At 33.8% G+C, this 19,862-nt stretch overlaps 1 protein-coding gene across 1 annotated transcript in view; it reads left to right on the top strand.

Moving 5' to 3' along the window:
• The window catches only part of LOC149803762 (dynein axonemal heavy chain 3-like), a 311,163-nt gene that overhangs the window by 237,397 nt on the left and 53,904 nt on the right, over positions 1–19,862 (top strand). The window contains exons 59-65 of the mRNA XM_089953988.1: positions 2,213–2,430; positions 4,999–5,206; positions 6,442–6,702; positions 7,042–7,243; positions 11,629–11,936; positions 17,268–17,453; positions 17,690–17,932. Coding sequence (XP_089810114.1) covers positions 2,213–2,430; positions 4,999–5,206; positions 6,442–6,702; positions 7,042–7,243; positions 11,629–11,936; positions 17,268–17,453; positions 17,690–17,932 — 1,626 coding nt within the window. The remainder of the gene's footprint in view (positions 1–2,212; positions 2,431–4,998; positions 5,207–6,441; positions 6,703–7,041; positions 7,244–11,628; positions 11,937–17,267; positions 17,454–17,689; positions 17,933–19,862) is intronic.

Below are 19,862 nucleotides of genomic sequence, written 5' to 3'. Positions count from 1 at the left end.
TCCATTAAGTATTGTACATGTATATAAGAAATCCATGAACTCGAGTATACATTAAAATGTTATAAAATTCATGTTTGACTCACATCTGGTTTTAAAAGGTTAGAAAACACAAATAACATGCATATAAAAAATTGGTAGAACTCGTTTTGATCTATGTCCAATTGTCACTAAACAGTTCACTACTACTGTCACAAATAGCATGTAGCTATAGTTATTTACATGTACATGTACTTAAATTGGTCTATCATCTTGCTGAGGCTATTCATAGATTTAATGGGAAATGAAAACATGGAACAAATTAAAAAGTTTAACAAATGTCTTTGCAAGATGCCACATCTTCAGTTAACTTGACAGCCAAAGATCTATAGTTTCAAAAGATTGGAAATATAATTTGCTTTCTATGATGCTGTTGATAGCCACAGAAAGCATGCATTTTTTCCCCTGCAAAAATGAAACTTTCACGGTACAAAAAACGTGTTGCAGTCAGTTTGGAAAATGCAACAATCCATAAGGTTCCATTGCTTTTATTTAAATTTGGTGCTGATTTCCTTTGATGAAAATTTTTTTTTTTGAAGATTGAACTCAGCTTTCTTTGATTAAGAGTGCAGCTTAGGAGGACCAAACAGATGCCCGTTTCTTATTGCGGCAGCAACATCAGATAATTGTAGAACCTTGATTCAGTTTGATTTTTTTCTCATTTGCTTAGTATTTGTACAGAACGACCGGTACTCAAAGGTAATCAGTTTTCTTTGAGGTTTCAAAGACATTTATTTTTGTGTACATTTAAAAAAATGAATTAGGTGTGGTTTGGTTGATTGTAGCAGTTACTGTTCCTGCCTTCAAAAGTTGGTTGATTGTAGCTAGTCATGGTAGCCCAACAAGTAGTCCTCCATTTTTTAAAATAATTTCTGGTAGCATCAGAATTTTTAAAAAAAACGCCCAACAGGGGTTCATTTTGGACAGGGTTTGCTACTGAAAATTTGAGTGTTCTGAAGGATTTAATTCTACAAGTGAAAAGAAGAGGAATTCTACTTAACATCCACATACAAAGGTCATTCTAAAAAAATATATTAATTACTAGCGAGTGGCCGATAGTCCAACATTATTTCATTTGAAAGATCCATTATGAGATAGTGCCTCATCCAGTTGATCTCTGCTACCAGAAATGTCAGTTATTTTATAAAATATTTTTAACAAATGCAGAGATCTCACAGCATACAGTACTCATGCCAGATTTTAGAATAAGCAGATTATGATATAACAATGCACTGTTAAGACTGTTTGGCAATATGAACAAAGAATTTGTTTATCTAATAATAAATAAATTTCAGGACATTTTATATCAAGCCTGTGGCTTCTTTTTTTGGTGACTCTGAATTTCATTAATCCAAACACAAGGTTGTGTATACAAGTTAAAAGATCCAACAGTGTTGCAGTAAACTATCCGAATGGTATATTTTGTCAACAGTAAAGAAAATAAATTGCAATTTGCAACATTGGTGAAGCCAGCATGATTACTGAATAAACTTTTTAAACGTTATATTTCAACCTTTTAAAGAAGAAAAATACTTTTCCATGTATGAGAAAAATACATGTATATGAAATTGCATAACCACTCCACAATCGTCTTGTTGTAGATTTCATACATGATCTCTTCCCCAAAAGGATACCAAACTTGACACATTACCTTTCATACTTTTAAGAAAGAAAACAAAAAATGTCATATATGAGAAAAATTTATGTATTCAGAATTTCGGGAGCCACGCTAAAATCATGTTATATTCGAATTCATGTTATAACAGAGGATGCTATAGTGGTGTCACACTATTTTCTTTCCTGAAAATATCCCTAAATGACCCTTTTTATCCAACTACACTAAGAAAGATGTTAAGTTCCTGGATTACTTTGTCTTGTAGGAGTTAAAAAGCTTGATTGGAAGTGGAAAACTGCTTTGTCTTATCATCATTTGTAAATGAATGAAAGTCACTACAAACAATATTCTTCTGAAAATTAAACAAAAATATTCATGTCTGTATTACCAACACTAATGAAAAATAACTGGAGTTGGTTTTACCTGCAGTTTATGCACTTATCACTATCTTAAAGCCATTGTTTTGATTAAATATTTACTCATTAGAAATGATTCATGATTTTCCTCCATTCAAAGTAATAAAATGAACTTTGTAACTTACAAAATACAATTGTTTTACAGAACCCTCCCCCAGCTGTCAAACTTGTGATGGAATCAATCTGTGTCATGTTGAACTTCAAATCTGAGAGGAAGCCAGACCCTAGTGGGACAGGAAAGATGATTGAAGACTATTGGGGCCCATCCATGAAATTACTTGGAGACCTAAAGTTTCTGGAGAAACTCAAAACCTATGATAAAGACAACATTGCTCCACCGGTCATGAAAAAGATCAGAGAAAAGTATGCTTTTTCTCTCATAGTTATTATTTCTATCAATGGTTGTCACAATGGTTTAAAGATCAGAGAAGAGTATGCTTTTTCTATCATATTTTTCATTTCTATCAATGGTTGTCATGATGGTTTAAAAGATCAGAGAAAAGTATGCTTTTTCTATCATATTTTTTTATTTCTATCAAGGGTTGTCATGATGGTTTGAATTATTTGCTGATAGTCAAGTATTGTTGTTGTTGTAGTGTTTAATGCCATTTTTCAGCACAAGATATGCTATACATGGCAGCCAGTATAACTGGTGGAGGAAGATAGTCAAGGATTGTTAGTGAAATGGCAAATGAGGTCACAATTTGACTGAAATGTCTAGTCTGCCATTCTGCCATACAGAAACGTTCATTGTGCTCCGGGATGTTTCATCCTTCTGGCAACACAAGAGATGCCAGCTATTCTGATTTTGGCAGCTATTTCTTTTTTAATCTTGAATTATACCATTATGATTATTTTTGTTCAATTCCAATTTTCTGGTCTAATCAAATTTGTTATATACTAACACACCAGTGTTAACACCAGTAGATCTAAAGCACTGAAACACTCAAAATAGCTAATTGCAGTTCTTTTGTGAAGGTGTGCCTAGTCTCTTGTATCACAAATACAGCCTAACTCCTGGCAATGGCATACCTCCCCTTACAGATGGAATAATTCTTTGTCACCACAGGGTGAAGTCTGTTGGAAACTTTAAAAAAAGGCATTTTCATGGTTAACCTAGCTTTTGAACAGAATTTGCCAAAAGTAACACATTAAATTCAGTGCTTAGGCTGGTACATCTGGTGCTGTCATATTGAATGTATTTTGATCTTTGAATTGCAAAAAAAACATGTTATTTAAAAAAAGGCTGACCCCATGGTCAGATGGTTTATGCAGGCAGTGACATTGTTTATGAGATCACCTGGGTAGCCATGAGAAATTTGCATCAGTCTGAAGGTTTGATTTACCTTAGAAGGTTGTGGAAAATAAATAGCAATGTGAAGGTTTGATTTACTGTAGAAAGTTGTGGAAAATAAATTGCAATGTTAGGATTTGATTTCCATTAAAAAATTGTGGAAAATAAATTGCAATGTAAAGGTTTTATTTCCCATAGAAAGTTGTGGAAAATAAATTGCAACGTGAAGGTTTGATTTACCTTGGAAAGTTGTGCAAAATAAATTGCAGTGTTTGAAGGAAAAGTAGACTGTGACAATTACACCATGAAGAAAAATATGTGTTCCATAAATCTAAATGGCATTATGATTAGAATCGAAACTAGTCTTACACTCTTCCTTGAAAGTCTTTTCTTGAAGGACTTAAGTGGGAAGGCCAAATGTAGGAAGCACATTTAGCCAGAAGTGCACCTGGAGTCCATAAAGTCTTCAAATACATTGAAAGTATTCATATTTTTATGCTCAAATTATGATTTTGTAAAGCTGACATTTCTGTATCCCATTGGTAATAGTTGGTATCTCTAGTACTAATTTACTAATTAAGTCAATCAGCTGTAATTGTATCCAGTTGTAACAGATCATGAACATTTTTCCTGATTTTTCCCAGAGATTTGCTGATCAGTAATGGATGTCACTTGTATTCAGCATTAAAGCCTAAACAGGTTATAAAATGTTTATTGGGTTGACCTCTTTGCTTTTGTGTTGGATGAGAAAACAAATGGGTATAACTGTTCCAAAATAATGGTCACATGCATCATAAATTCCAATTACTGCATCCAGATGCCACCATTTCCAGTGAATGCAACATACCATATCTACTCGCGCATAAGTCGAGTCAAACTGCAAACAACAAAGATCCTAATCTGCTGTAGTATGTCTGTAGATCAGAGTCTATGTTATTTGTTCTACTAATTATTCCTAACAAGCTGTACAGACTCAGATCTGCCGGTGCATTATGCAATGGCAAATCTGGGTCTGTGCAGCTTGCAGTTGGATTCCTGTTATAATGCAAACATATACAGTAACCTGTGTCAAGTTTTAGCTCATCTGGCTGTAAGGCCCAAGTGAACTTACATTTGGCATTGTGTCCAGCATGTTTCAGCATTGCACATTGCTAAATTCATTTATTCTCAAAAATGCTGGGCAATTTTCAATCAGACAAGGTTGGACTGTTCCGTAGGACATGCTTTATCAAAATATTGTGACTCGAATAGCAATGATATGCTTGGCTTCCATAGCAGTCAGAATGAAAAACCTATTTTGACTTTCTGTCCAGAATGGCTCAGCCAGTTTTGTCCAGACTCGGTAGCAATGAGCGAGATCCACACATATCAATGAGGTGATCTTGCATCTGATTGGCTGATCATGTTAACATTCTGAAGGTCTGAGATTTTATATCCATTATTGATCATACTGGGAATTATGCTTATATCATCAAGCTATTGGATAATTTCGATAATGGGTGAGATACACACATAATTAGGTGCTCAGACCTATTATGAGACATTTAAGATCAGTAAATATTCATTGGGTTTGTATACATTTTTGGATACATAAAGGGTCCTAACACAAGTGGCTGGTATTTTTCCATATATTTCAGATACATACCGAATCCTGACTTTGAGCCAAGCGTCATCAAGAATGCATCTACAGCTTGTGAGGGTTTGTGTAAATGGGTCAAGGCCATGGATGTGTATGACAGAGTGGCCAAAGTGGTGGCCCCCAAGAAAATAAAGCTGGCTGAGGCAGAGGGAGAACTGGCTGTACAAATGGAAAAACTTAATATCAAGAGGTCCCAACTCAAAGAGGTTACAACAACACTTTATTATTCTCCAGTCATATTTCTTGCGAGAATGCACATAGGAATTACCCATGTTTATCCTTCAGTCCATCCATTCTTAATGTCTTCAGTTTCATTTCCTCATGATAACTTTTTGATAGACTAAATAGACTAATTAGGTATTAGACCTATAATCAGTCAATCTTAGTTGAAATTCGATTTTCATGTTTGCTTCAAAATTCACAAAACTATGGCCTCTTTTTAACTTGAAAATTTTACTCTTACATACTGAGGTTTCTAACATGAAGCCCTGATGGTTGGAGCAACTTTGCCTTTTGAATTGGACACTTTTCTAGTTGAAATTACTATACTGAAAATTTCCTATATTGATCTGGATTGGCAGATTTATATAGTTATTTTACTGTGCATAAGGTTAATTTTGTCATTTCCTCATAAGAGGTGGCACAGAAGTAAGAAAATGATGTAGATATGTTTTTTAGTACCACAGACCACTTTTAATTGTGGACCGTCATCTTGGATGCATTTAGTAATGTCTTTTTTCTAAGGTCATTCTAAGGCCAGTTTTGGACAATATTTGTAATCTGACCAGTCTTGATTATTACTAACATTTTAATTTTCTACTTTCCCAAAACTTCAGATATAATCTCTTATAAGTCAAGTCAACTGCAAACTGCACAGACCCAGATCATCTGCCATTGCATAATGTGCTGGCAGATCTGGGTCTCTGCAGTTTGTTAGGAGTATTCAGTAGAACAAACAACATGGATATTGATCTGCTGATGACAGATCAGGATCTGTGTTTGTAATTGGACTCACCTTATACATGTATATACATTCCAAAAATGAAATGGTATTATCTACATAAATAATATGGATAATGATGAACATAGAAATGTATATTTCTGCCATATTTGTCACCTACATGTTTTATATACTTAGTGCAGTAGTAACAAACTCACTTTGTACCAAGGTATGCCAAGTGGAGAATCATGTTTGATCCATCATGCATTTAATTGTTGTAGTAAGTGCTTGTACAACCAAGTTTGGTGCCATTCAGGATTGTTTTGTTTCCTAGACCTCAAAGACCACCATATTGCAACATAAAGACCAACTTATTTCAACATAAAGACCACTATATTCCAACATCTGAGTTATGAAGAATATTTTCTATAAGTTGTCACTATTTGCTGTATAGTTGACATAAATGAATGGACTTAAGATATATTACTTTTTGTACTGCAGGTTACAGACAAGCTCCAGGCATTGAATGATGAATTTGAGACCATGACAAAGAAAAAGAAAGAGCTGGAAGATAATATAGACCTCTGTTCCAAAAAGTTGGATCGTGCAGAAAAATTGATTGGAGGTCTCGGTGGGGAGAAGAACAGATGGACAGCAGCAGCAGAAACCCTTGGGAAAAAGTATTATAACATCACTGGTGATGTTCTTTTGTCATCAGGTGTTGTGGCATACCTTGGGGCTTTCACTGTGGATTTCAGACAGGTAAAAAAAATTTTTTGCATAAACACAGATGATTGTTTAGTTCTTTATGATATCACAAGTATATTAAATCATTTTCACCAGACACCTCCATGATAAAGAACACCTGCTCATAAAAATAAAAATTTATGTATCCCTGAATTTCTGTTATTTTTCACAAGGGACATCAAGCATTTTTGTCATAGAACTGGAATCTCAAACATAAGTTTATTAGAGTCAAAATGGATAAAACTCCTATAAATGCAGTATACCAGCATGCTGGTTGCAACTTGTGACAATATTAAATGCATAGCATAAATGTTATTTGTAAGTAATACTTATGTCAGATACTTTATCATACAGACTGTGACCAAAAAGTGGTTAAAGGCTTGTGTCAGCAAGAAAATACCCTGCTCTGAGGAATTCTCCTTGAATGTGACCCTAGGTGAGCCTGTAAAGATCCGTGCATGGAACATTGCAGGCCTGCCAGTTGACAGCTTTAGCATTGACAATGGTATCATCGTCTCAAACTCCAGAAGATGGCCTCTGTGTATTGACCCACAAGGTGAAGTCTGAAAGTCTACATTTTTTTAATGAAAAGATTTTGTTTCAGGTTCTTCGGCATAACCTAATCGTTTAATATGTCATGAATAGGTCATGGGGTAATTATTTTAATACTGAAACATCATTCATACTTTGTCTTATATTACTGGCTTGTTTTTATCTTGATGTCAAGAATTCACGATTTTATGATGTATGCAGTGCATAAACACATTTGTGCGGTCAAAATTCATGATTATGTTTTGGCTTACAATGTAAATGAGTGGCTGCCCATTTTCTCATAACACCTACTTATGTTTTGGGACATTTTCATAACAAATGATTTTCTGGGAAATTGGTCTGTTCATGGTTCACTTTCCTTATCATTAAAGCAATTGTTGCTGCCATATGGAATATCAATAATTTTTTTCAGTCTATAGGTTCTTTGCAGGGTTGAAAATTGTTGGTTTTAGAGATTTTCACATGATTCTGGGTGGCATTGGGGTGTGGCTCTGACAGACCTGCCAGCCCTTACAATTTGACCTTAAATCAAAGAACCTCTCAAAAACTAACTTACAGAATGATAGAAAAAAGTGCAAAATTACAATTTTTGTGGTCAAATGTGGTTTTCATATTAGATTTTGTGGAGTTGGTAAGTGAACCAGACTAACTTGACAGGAGTAGCTCAGAATCTTTGATCTTCCATTGTTTTTTATGCAAAATTCCTGTATGATCAAGCTTTTTCTTTAATGTTATTGTATTATCTAGAAATGTTGTTCAAGAAATGAAAGCAAATTGAATGTGAAAGGACAGTAAGCTTCATTAAAAGTTCTAACAATCAGCACAGAACTATAAAAAGGAATAATCAGGTTCTTGGCTGTGCTTGCAAATATAGTAGTAATGGTAACAATTGCATTTGTTGGACATCATGGCGAGTTAGTTGTTGAGATGATTGCTACCATAACATGAAATAAAAAAAACAAAAACAAAAAGATTACATCAGATTGAGAGATCTAGTGGGAGCCAATTGACCTCCATGTGGCTTGGAACTAGTTTCTGAAGCTGATCTGGGGATCATAAGATTCTATATATTCTTTGTGAACTATTTTGTTGAACGCATCGTTTCTTTTGCTGATTACACTTTTAAACTTTTCAGATGCATGTTTTCCAACTTTGCAATAGCAGTACATATTTCATTGCACCTTACTGAAAATTGGTATAACTTATGGATAAATATTGACTACCTTATGAAGAAGGTTTTATTATTGTTCACATGTCTGCTCCAGATGGGGTAATCATAGAAGGACCAGCAATGGAGAGCTACTGATTTGTGTCTCCATTGTCTAACTAGTTTAAAATATGTTTATTTTGATGGTTAAGAAGTTTCATTTTGACAGCTTGAACCATCAGAGGTGTAAGCATCCATCCTTGACCATGTCTATAGCCAACAAGTTTTTAATGGTGCTTTAATAAACATTTTCATACTGTTCAGGCTTGCTTCTTTAGATTTCATGGTAGATAATTATCCTGGAAATAAAACATTTCCGTTGACTTCAATTTCATGCTAGAAATTGATTGATTGACCCTGAAATATTTCTATGAACTTTGATTTCATGCTTGAAAATGCAATTGATTTATTATCACAGAAATTAAACATTCCTGTGTGAAAAGTATGATTCTGAATACTGAAACCTCATGACCCTTGGCAGATGTCATATGAATCAATGGAAAAATGTAATGCACATCCATGTGTATGTTATACTTTTTCACCATAGTGATATGAGTAATAATAACTGATAAGAATTTGAAACATTTTCTACTTATTCCTCTGGTGTGTAAGGTTCATGTTACAGTGTTACTGTTAGATACTGAGTTCAGAGTCACCGGATGAAACTCCACAAAGTGCTTAACTATTTTGGTCAAAATTTATGGTATACTAATTAGAAAGTCATCATTCCTGTATATTTTATGAAATAGTTTTCAATTTTTTTTAATTAAAATAAAAAACTTTGTACACAGTGTATTATTTTGATGGTCTTTATTGCATTATTTCACAATTTTTTGGTCACATTCTTGTGGTGATAAGCAACTAATGTTTCTGATATGTGTGGGTATTACCCACATTATGTAACAAAATTTATCATCCTAAATGCCACTTTACATGGGGTCAGATATAGCTAATTTGTGTGCACATGTATGTTATCGCGTAGTATGGTGAGGGAGGATTTGATACACCTCTGAAGTTTCCTTAAGGTAGCACTAAACAGTATGATTAGCTTGCAGTCAGACTTTCATTAAAGAGGCACCCATACATTGTCTCCATTTTTTCTGATGTTATTTACAGTGATATCAAGAATGCAGATTTGATGTCTTATGCGCAAGGGAACAATTCTAGTGCAGAAACTAGCCAGGGTTGAGTTTCAGGTTTTGGCCTATAATGTTCACAATGTGGCTGCTCATTTTCTACTTTCTGTGCATTTATTTGAGTCTGGAAATTTTCACATTGAGTGATTTTTTTAAAAATTAGGCTGTTCATGGTCCAACCTAATATCCCTTTTATGTATGAAATATCTGTGATTTGTTCAGTATAGGTTACAGGTTTAGGGATTCTAGTTTGTTGGGGATGAAAGGGGGGGGGGTTGACTCTAAAGGTGGTGATCATAAAATGATCAGCTTTGCCATGCCAGTCTTGTTCATGATTTGGTTTTTACGTTCTCTGGTGAGTTTTAAAAGATATGCTTGTTGATGGTTATAGTTTTTTTTTGACAGTGGGTGGCTACAATGTTGAGAGTGACCATCCTTGATACCAGTCATAGCTGAAATTATTTAGTCCTACCGTTATTGGAAATGGGATCTGCCATACTTAGTTGACAGGTTTTGTGACTTAAACTAGAAATGTATTGTTTTTGTTTTGTGACTTAAACTAGAAATGTATGATAGTGTAAGACTCTCAAATATCAGTAGGTACAGGAAAATTACCAACATGCAGTTTTACTCCACATTTTGGTATTTTTCACAGAGTTGAATTTCTAAATAAAAGATGAATCCCACCATGACACAGGATAAAAGAGTCAAAAATATCAATAGGTACAGGAAAATGACCAAAATGATGTTTTCCTCATTTCTGTTATTTGCACAGGGTCAGATTTCAGAATTAAAGATGAATCCCACCATTACTCAGGATAGTGAAAGTAAAAAATATCAGTAGGTACAGGAAAATGACCACATTTCTATAATTTGCACAGGGATTTTTGTAATTTGCACAGGGTTGAATTTATAAGTAGAAGGTGGTTCCCAACACTTGACATTGAGGATCATGTATTATTCAAAGTTGAAATCCTGAATTCTTATGTCAGTGTGAATCAGTTTCATTTAAGAATTCAGTATGTCCCAGATCATCCCATTATCTAGCTCAGTATTTGAAAGCCAACCTGAGAGTGAATAAGTTATTTTAAAAAGCAAAATTGTATATTAAATATTTGAGGTGGAAATAGAATAGTCTAGCAAGTCAGATTTTCATTCAGTTTCTTCAGAAAAATGCAGATGAGGGCACTTGTACTTAAATCTCCATATGAATGTTGGTGTAGGAAAATTAGTTTGTCAGAACACATTGAGGGCAATTGTACCAAATTTTAGCTGTTTGTATGTCATTTTTTTGCTGGATTTAGATTGACATAATTTTATTTTGGATAATAAGAGTTGACACTATGCCAGTATTTAGTTGTTTCTTCTGCAAAGATTGAACCATGAGTGGATGACCTGTGAAGAAGTTAAATTTTGTGAACACTGTAGAGTATAATCTTAGGAAAGCATTATCCAACTGTTATCATCAATGGTTGTAAAGAGGTTTTGACAGTAGTGATGATGAAAGTATAGATAATGATCATGAAAAAAATTCTTACAGTAATGACATGGTTTTGACAATAGTAATGTGAATGTATCTTGTGTCAAATTACATATTCATCGGGTCGTAAACAGTCTTTAAAATGGTAAAAGTAGAGATCTTATTTAATCAATCTGCTATCAATTGGCATGTTATATATAACTTATTACAGTACTGTGTATACCAGGATCATGGCCTGCCAGTAATTTTACCAACATATCTTATTTCACGTCCATACTTAAGTAACTTATTCAGCCAAACTTAAGCTTGCTTGAAATTTCATTAAGTTTGATTGATGTATACTAAACTGAATTCCAAATCCATATACGGTTCTGTTGTTGAAATCCAGGCCAGGAAATATTTCAGGATATTTGATTTGACACTATTAAAAAAATAATAAAAATTTTAAAAAATTTAAAAGGAGTGAAATTTCTTCTTTGAGGCAAATGAACACAAGTTTACAAATGTTTAAAGGTTGCCAGTCTTTAAAGAATAGGAGACTTATACATTTCTGCATTTTATTTTAGGTCAGGCCAACAAATGGATCAAGAACATGGAGAAGGCCAACAAAGTGTCTATCTTGAAATTATCTGACAGTACCTATCTCCGTACCCTGGAGAATTCAATACAGTTTGGTTCACCAGTACTGATTGAGAATGTGGCAGAGGAGCTGGACCCCATTTTGGAGCCAGTTCTGCAGAAATTGACTTTCCGTCAACAGGGAGTTGACTACATCCGACTTGGGGATAATGTGATTGAGTACTCGAAGGATTTCAGATTATATATCACAACCAGGCTGAGGAATCCACACTATCTGCCAGAAATTGCTGTCAAGGTGGGTTGAAAGCTTCTTACTGTTATTAATACTATGTTGTTATTTTGCTGTGAATTTAGTTTATTAGCGTATTAATATAGGGACATGACACATGCAGTTTGCTGTGTATACACATTGTTATAGTTCTTGGGAAGAGTTTGAGTCAGGGATTCAGAGTCTTACCCAGCTGTTCCAGCAAATGTTTGCACACAACAAACAATATATTATTATTATTAATTAATTAATTAATAGATGCATCAATTACAATAGCTATCATGGGTTCAGCATTTTCTACACGTAGTGAGGGCAAATGCATGTGTTTAGAAGATTAGCAAAAGGGTTCAGATCCATGGAATAAGAGATAAGTCGTCATGCATGGCCATGCCTAGTCCATGAAGTATGAATGACCCACGCTAATATCCAAGGTCTGTGATTGATCAGATATATAAGCTATATGTGGCCCTGACAATCCAGTTGTGTTTCAACATCATCGTTCTTGTAGCAGCCAAGAAGCACCTAGTTAAAGGCTGTATTTAACACTAATAATTTTCAAGAAATAATGTAAACTCAATGCTGTTTCCTTTTAAATTGTGTGAATAAATAAATTTCACCTTTCCTTACTTTTGATTGGGATTTTAGTTGAAAATTGTTTATTGTATCTGTCTTAAGACATATCACCCCTCTGTACATTACTATCTATGCTTCACTCTTTGAAGCATTCTTAAGGAAGCCTTCTTGTGAATAAACAAAGAACTGAAAATGTGAGTAGCATTTACATGGTCATTGTAAAATTGGATTTTTTGAGATGTTTTCTTGTTGAAAGAGAGACCACAATTACAGGGTAACAAATCAGGTATCTGAAAACTTAAGTATTTTTAAAAAATGTTGGACAGAATTTTTCCCCAAACCTACAAGTTAGTGTAATATAGGAAACAGTGATGAAGTTGATTGACTGTTATGTGATACAAAATATCTTAGTTTTTCTACAAAGTAACTTTTAAAGTAAGTGTTTCATGGATCATGTCTCACCTTTTTTGTAGTTGTCATGGACAAAAAGCATTCCCCATTCCCTAAACATTAAATGTAGCATGTTTCATCACATTCCTTCTGGTAATTTTTGCAGTCATTGTTTGTACAGGCTTAGATATTGTTTGCTGATTCTGCTGCAACCAATGTTTCCAACATTGTTGAGAGAGAGAGGGATAGAGAGAGAATTTATCTATTATAACCTGAAGAGTGATAGAGGAGGACAAGTTGTGTATGTATTTTTGAATTCAAAGGATTAGACTGATGAATATGATTAAAATTACAGTTTTAATGAATTGGAGACCTAGGATTCGATTTTCTATTATAATAAATAGAGAGAGAAAGACAGAAAAATGAGTTCTTCTATCTGGTTTTTTTAAATAATTGACCTCTCACAATAGAAAGGGAAAATAAACATGGGAAAGCTTGGCAGATGAAACTTGATTAAATTTGCATCATTGTGGAACATATTTTTGATTCCATAATGAAGGAGAGAAGGTCAGTCTCTTACATGCAGATAAATATATTTTAATAGAAATCTAACATGACAGTAGGTTTAAACAATATTTATTAGTGAGCTTTCTTGGTACAGTATGAATAGAATACACATATTAGAACAGTAAAGATCAAATGGAAAATATTTGAATACTCCTATGTAAATAATCAACTGATATGCATGATATTTTCAGTTAAAGTAGTGCACTTATGAAGAAATGAAAATGTTTATGTTTTGAAAAAGGTTTGCTAATTTCCATTTGGTTTTGACTTTCAAAAATGGCACACCAGTAGAACAAAATTTTCCACTACAGGAACTGTTCTGATAAAAAATGTGAATTTAATTCTGAAACTTGAAAGAAAGGAAGTATAGACTGTAAAAATTAATAAGTATTCAGAATCATAATTAACTTGAGAAGAGACATCTCTTTTGACAAAATAACTGGAATTTTTAAAAAAATATCCTTTTCAGTGATTGTGGTCTGTCTCACATAAACACCAAATTCTATGGAGTATAAATGCACAGCCACCTAGGTTTGAAGTTTCAGCACTTGTTTTTCTTGATAATTGTATAGTTAAATGGACAGGTGTTACATGCAGCAAACAGTCTGTTAGTTAAATGGACATGTGTTACATGCAGTAAACAGTCTGGTAGTTAAATGGACAGGTGTTACATACAGTAAACAGTCTGTTAGTTAAATGGACAGGTGTTACATGCAGTAAACAGTCTGGTAGTTAAATGGACATGTGTTACATGCAGTAAACAGTCTGGTAGTTAAATGGACAGATGTTACATACAGTAAACAGTCTGTTAGTTAAATGGACAGGTGTTACATGCAGCAAACGGTCAGGTAGTTAAATGGACAGGTGTTACATACAGCAAACAGTCTGGTAGTTAAATGGACAGATGTTACATGCAGCAAACGGTCTGGTAGTTAAATGGACAGGTGTTACATACAGCAAACAGTCTGGTAGTTAAATGGACAGGTGTTACATACAGCAAACAGTCTGGTAGTATAATATATAATGTTCACTGTACAGTAACAAATAATGGTTTATGATGCCATGTACCAAGTATCAGCCAGTGATTCCATATTATTATTATTATTATTATTATTACTACTACTACTACTATAAGAATATATCATAGACACTTCTCAGGCAACGATGGCAGTGGCAGCATTGTTGAAGTTTTGATTATCAGTTTTTGAAAGTAATGTATTTTCTACATTCAGTGGAAACTTTAAGATGAGAATAGGTCTATAGTTTATACACAGATATGATAGGAGTTCCTGTCTTGGTTGCTTAGTTGAATGTTTTATTTATTATTGTGAATAATTTTAGTTTTTATAAATTTGAAAGTCACATATCTTCTATTTAAGTTGATGTAAGTGTATATCATTTCATGATACCTAAAAAAAAAAAAGCTTTTATACACATGCTATGAGGTGGAGCATATTATTTTATGATATTGTCCATCAGTCCATCTGTCCCTAGGTATGTCTTTCTGTTGCAAATACTGTCACAAGTTGTCCACCATCAGTATTTACCAAATTCAATGGATAGCTTTCACTTGGAGTAAGAAAAATCCTTAATGTTTTAGGGTCAAAGGGTAAAAGATTAAGTTCAGAGTTTGAAAGAAAAGAAAAAAAATGTTTTCCACAAAAACTTAAGTTATCTACCATGGACCTTCACTACAGTTTTGAGATGACTTGTACACTAGGGTATGAAAGAAGTCCATTGATTTTAGAAATAATTTTTGTTCAACTTCAGTTCTTTACCACATAACTGGACTAAAGTTTGTGGAGGACTTGCATTTATGGTATGGAGGAGGCCTATTAATTTTGGGGTCAAAATTTTAAGGTCAGGTTCATTGTGGCTTAACCCTTTACCTCATGCAAGCGTCTTTGGATGCCTCTACTCCTTTTGCATGGAAGAGCCATTTGATGCCTCTACTCCATTCGCATGGAAGCGCCTTTTGACGCCTGCTGTAAACATCAGCCATTTTGAGCTGGTTTTTGTAGCACCATCTTCGGGGAAAACCCCCCATTAGATACTACATTCATTCTGCAAATGACAGTTACATCAGATCACATGGTCGCTGTTTATGCAAATTATGTAACACATTTAAAGAGTAATTGGTTGCATATATCTATAATCGAAGTATTAAAATGAATAGCATGGTTACATAGAGATTGCAGTATCCAATTCCTACTATAAGATATTGAATCATTGAAAACACGTTTTCTAATTAATTCTTAAAAACTTAATACATAATAGTTTACAAGCATGATAGAGGTACTGTTCAATCTTGGAAGGCTTAATAATATCTGGGGGTGCTCTACAGATATTATGAACTTTGAGAGAGTGGTGGGTGTAAGGTGATGTTTACATTTAAACATGTTCATTGGAGAGAATGTTGGTATAGCTCTATGTTACTTTCATGTACTGTGGCTGAAATTTCATTGGATATTGTACTTGCGGAAATTGTAAATGATCTAAGCACACAACTAACTAAAATGACTTCTCACTTGTGCTCAAAATGTCAGTCTGAATTATACTATAGTACACTATCTTTAGCAGCTATTAAAATAGAGAAAATACATTTTTCCAGACTATACAATACCAGCTTCTCAAAGTACAGTGAATGAATTACCAAATATATCAAATGTAAAAACAAATTGTTCGCTTTTATTTTTACAATTTACCTCTGAAGTCCAGAAAGTAAAAATGACCAAGTGGAGCTTGCAGTTTTTTGAGAGGTGCACATTTGAAGTAAAGCCAAGCTGTATACTCTATAACCCATATTATGCCCATCAATCATATTCTAAAATAAAGGGAATTAAAGGTTCTTTGAACAATTCCTAAGATATACAAGGTCTTTTTTAAATAGCCAGCATAGCCAGTGAGGAAACCCAGGGAAATTCTTTTTCTTTAAAATTCTAACCCTATCCAAGCTACAAAACTAGTGAGTTAGTGTTCAGTCTTGGAAGACTTAATGGTAAATGAAAACTATTATTATAATCAATAACTAATTTTCTTTTACACTGATGAAAGTTCATCCACAGATGTGTGAAATACATTGTGCAGCAATAAGAATTGAATATTCTAATTTTTATATTCAGTGAACAGTTTCTAAATTTACATGTTTGTTCGAGTATACAAAATCCTTTAATTTATTGACATATTTTCATCATTTGACTGATTGGATGTTAAAATATGACCCAAAATACATATAACTGTTGACATATGAAAGAGCATGGTCTTTAGGAAGTACAGAGGGAGGAGATGGTCATTTTAAAACCAGGCATGCCAATTTTTGTGTATTATGTATGATATCATTTTCAAATGCATAATGTTCACTTGACTTTATTAATTTCCTTAAACCAGTGATTGAAAGTTTTGTCAGTGACATATTATCAGCGAAGTAAAATGGTAAAGGAATAAAGTATTTGGTATTAAATATAGCCCTACATGACACTGACCTCAGGTTACAATTTAAATTGTCTATGTATATATGAAATAACAAAGGTGAAACAACACCTCCCTGTCTATCTTCATTGGTTACATGGAAGGAATTGGATATTGCACTTTTATAATGCTGAAAGTGCTTTGTGAAATGGTCAGTTGTTTTTATTTTCTTACCTTCAGTAAAGGCAAGACATAGGCATAACTTTACAGCCATGATAGCTGTGCAGTGACCATGACATCATTATTGTTGTAAAATATGTCATTAGTTTGTTTTAAAGTTTCTGTAAAACTTTACATCATACTGTTATATTGTGTATATTTTGATGCAGTGGAAAATTGTTTTATCTCCCCATTATACAGGTGTGTCTGGTGAACTTTATGATCACACCACAAGGTCTGGAGGATCAGCTTCTTGGAATTGTGGCTGCCAAGGAGAAGCCACAACTGGAGGAGAAGAAAAATGAGCTGATTCTTGAGAGTGCTGCTAACAAAAAGCAGCTGAAAGAAATAGAGGACAAAATTCTAGAAGTCCTTTCCTCATCACAGGTGAGTATGACAATTTCACACTCTAAGACCAACACAGAATTTTCAGTTCATTCAATGAGACATTTAATTTTTAATTTACTTTCTATTGCATTAAAATGGTACAAGAGGCATACAAGATTTATAGTTAGGATAGCAAATGGTTGTATCTTATATGACACTTTGCTTTTAATAAACGCAATGTTACTATGACAATACTTGCATATTTAAAATAATGCACACTGCTGTTTCTCCATTAGGGCAACATTCTAGAAGATGAACAGGCAATTCAGATCTTGTCCTCATCCAAAGCTCTGTCCGAGGAAATTGCAGCCAAGCAGGAGGTGGCAGCAAAAACTGAAAAGATGATAGATGAGACAAGAAGTGGTTATAAACCTGTTGCTGTCCACTCATCCATTCTGTTCTTTTGCATTTCGGACCTGGCCAACATTGAGCCCATGTACCAGTACTCACTGACCTGGTTCATCAACCTCTACCTGCAGGTATATCATGGTGTTTTTCCCTTTTTTTCAGAATTCAGCTTGAAGCAAAGGACATTTTAATAGGATTCTTTTAAAGAATTCTTCTTTTTAAAGTTAATTGTGGTATCATAAAGAAAAAGTCCATGTTTATGAAAATTGGTTCTTCAGTTCATGATGCATTAGCATAACCTTTGATTGAGTAACATTTTTGTTTAGAGAAAGTCTTTGCAGCTTTTGTGCTTTGTCCTTCATTAGAAAATCATTAAAAGTTCATCAAAATACCACTCAACAGAATTTTATCAAATTTGACAGAAAGCATGCTTCAAGGCCTTTAAGATTTATACAAAATGATGCCAATCTTTAATCAATTATGGCCTCCATTACTAGGAATAGAAAAAAATTAAGCAACTTTATTTCAAATACTCTGCCTCATTTGGGATTGTAACAACTTCATGATGTTTGAATGAATGGATGCACTGTTGACTGGGTCATTAGGGTTTATAAGAACAGTTTTCAAGGATTCTGCAATGGGAAGCACATTTTTCAGATGCTATATATAGGTAAGTGGGTCAAATGACAAAATGCTATGCATTATGTTTGCCAAAGGGAAATTGACATTGGGTCAGTTGGTGAAAGTGCCTTAAGTCTGAAGAGTGCAGAAAGAATGAAATATCAAATATTTTAATGAATTTTGGAGTATATTTTGCTTAAACATTAAAATAAACTCAAGAAGGAGTCAGAAACTTTGGCAAATAAGACTGTTAACCACGAAGATCATGCATTTGAAGATGACTGCATCCCTTGACCCCATGTTCTTGATCCCCTCAGCTGCAGTGCCTTCACCTAGGCCTAGTTAAACAAAAAATAGTTAAAGAGTTCATGCCTAAAAATACTTAAACATTGTTCCTAACTTTAGATGCAGTTAATTAAGATTCTTGGAAATGTTCCTTAGTGTTTGAATTTCCCTATGCAATGTCATTGAACCATGTTCTACTGACCCTGATTTCTTGGCCTGCAGCTCTTGTAGCTTGTATTGGACTCACAATCATATGTCAGCTAGGTGAGTGTTTTCAGGCCCTCTTGGGCCTATTGTTTTATATATTGTATTGTATTTTTTTCTCACTTTGATGCTAGTCCAAGTATTTTCTGTGTTGTAAGCATTTATTGGTATTTGTTACTCTTCAACCCATATCCAGCAATCTCAGTTACATGTTAAAAGACTCATGTTTAAAGGACAATATTTTAAAATAATATTTATTAAATTGTTATTGTTCAAGTTTGAATGGACAAGTAATGTTAATTATATTATATCAGTCAACCTCTCATCAGTTACTGATTGATGACGGTTCAGCACAACTGGGTGCAAGATAAGCAATCATTGGTCAGAATTGTCACATGACTATTTTCAGTGAGTATATAGTACATTGTATTATGTTTGAAGCTCAGCAGATAGCTGTCAGCAGCAACAGTGTACTGTCCATATCATCTCCACTAGAGTCTTAGGTATTTATGAAATGAAATAACAGACCTTAAGAAAGAGATAACACAAATCAATGGATTTTTATATAATTTGACCACTCTGGTGGCCTAAGTGGTTAGAGCATCTGCCTCAGATGCTGGAGTTTGTGGGTTTGAACCCTGGCTAAGTCATACCAAAGACTTTCTGTTTGTAGTTTTAACTATTTACTTAATTTATTGTTGTTCATCCTGGCTTAATGTAAAGTATATGTACTTATTGTTCCAAATAAACTTCGCAGATATCTCCCACTGTACCAAGAACTGGGGGTTTATTTTCAACAATACACAGATCATCCATATATTGTTCACTTACATTTTGTTTACATGGTTAATGAAGGTCAGCAGAAGATATTATCAATAATAATGTTCCATTACATTTTCTTTGTAAAATGTTTTAATGATAATTATACATGAACAAACATTTGGAGAATAT

This window comes from Sinohyriopsis cumingii, chromosome 3 (genome assembly GCF_028554795.1).
Source record: "Sinohyriopsis cumingii isolate HCF-2022 chromosome 3, ASM2855479v2, whole genome shotgun sequence".
Lineage (NCBI taxonomy): Eukaryota > Metazoa > Mollusca > Bivalvia > Unionida > Unionidae > Sinohyriopsis > Sinohyriopsis cumingii.
The sequence above is the reverse complement of the archived record's forward strand: the minus strand, read 5'-3'. Positions and strand labels throughout refer to the sequence as shown.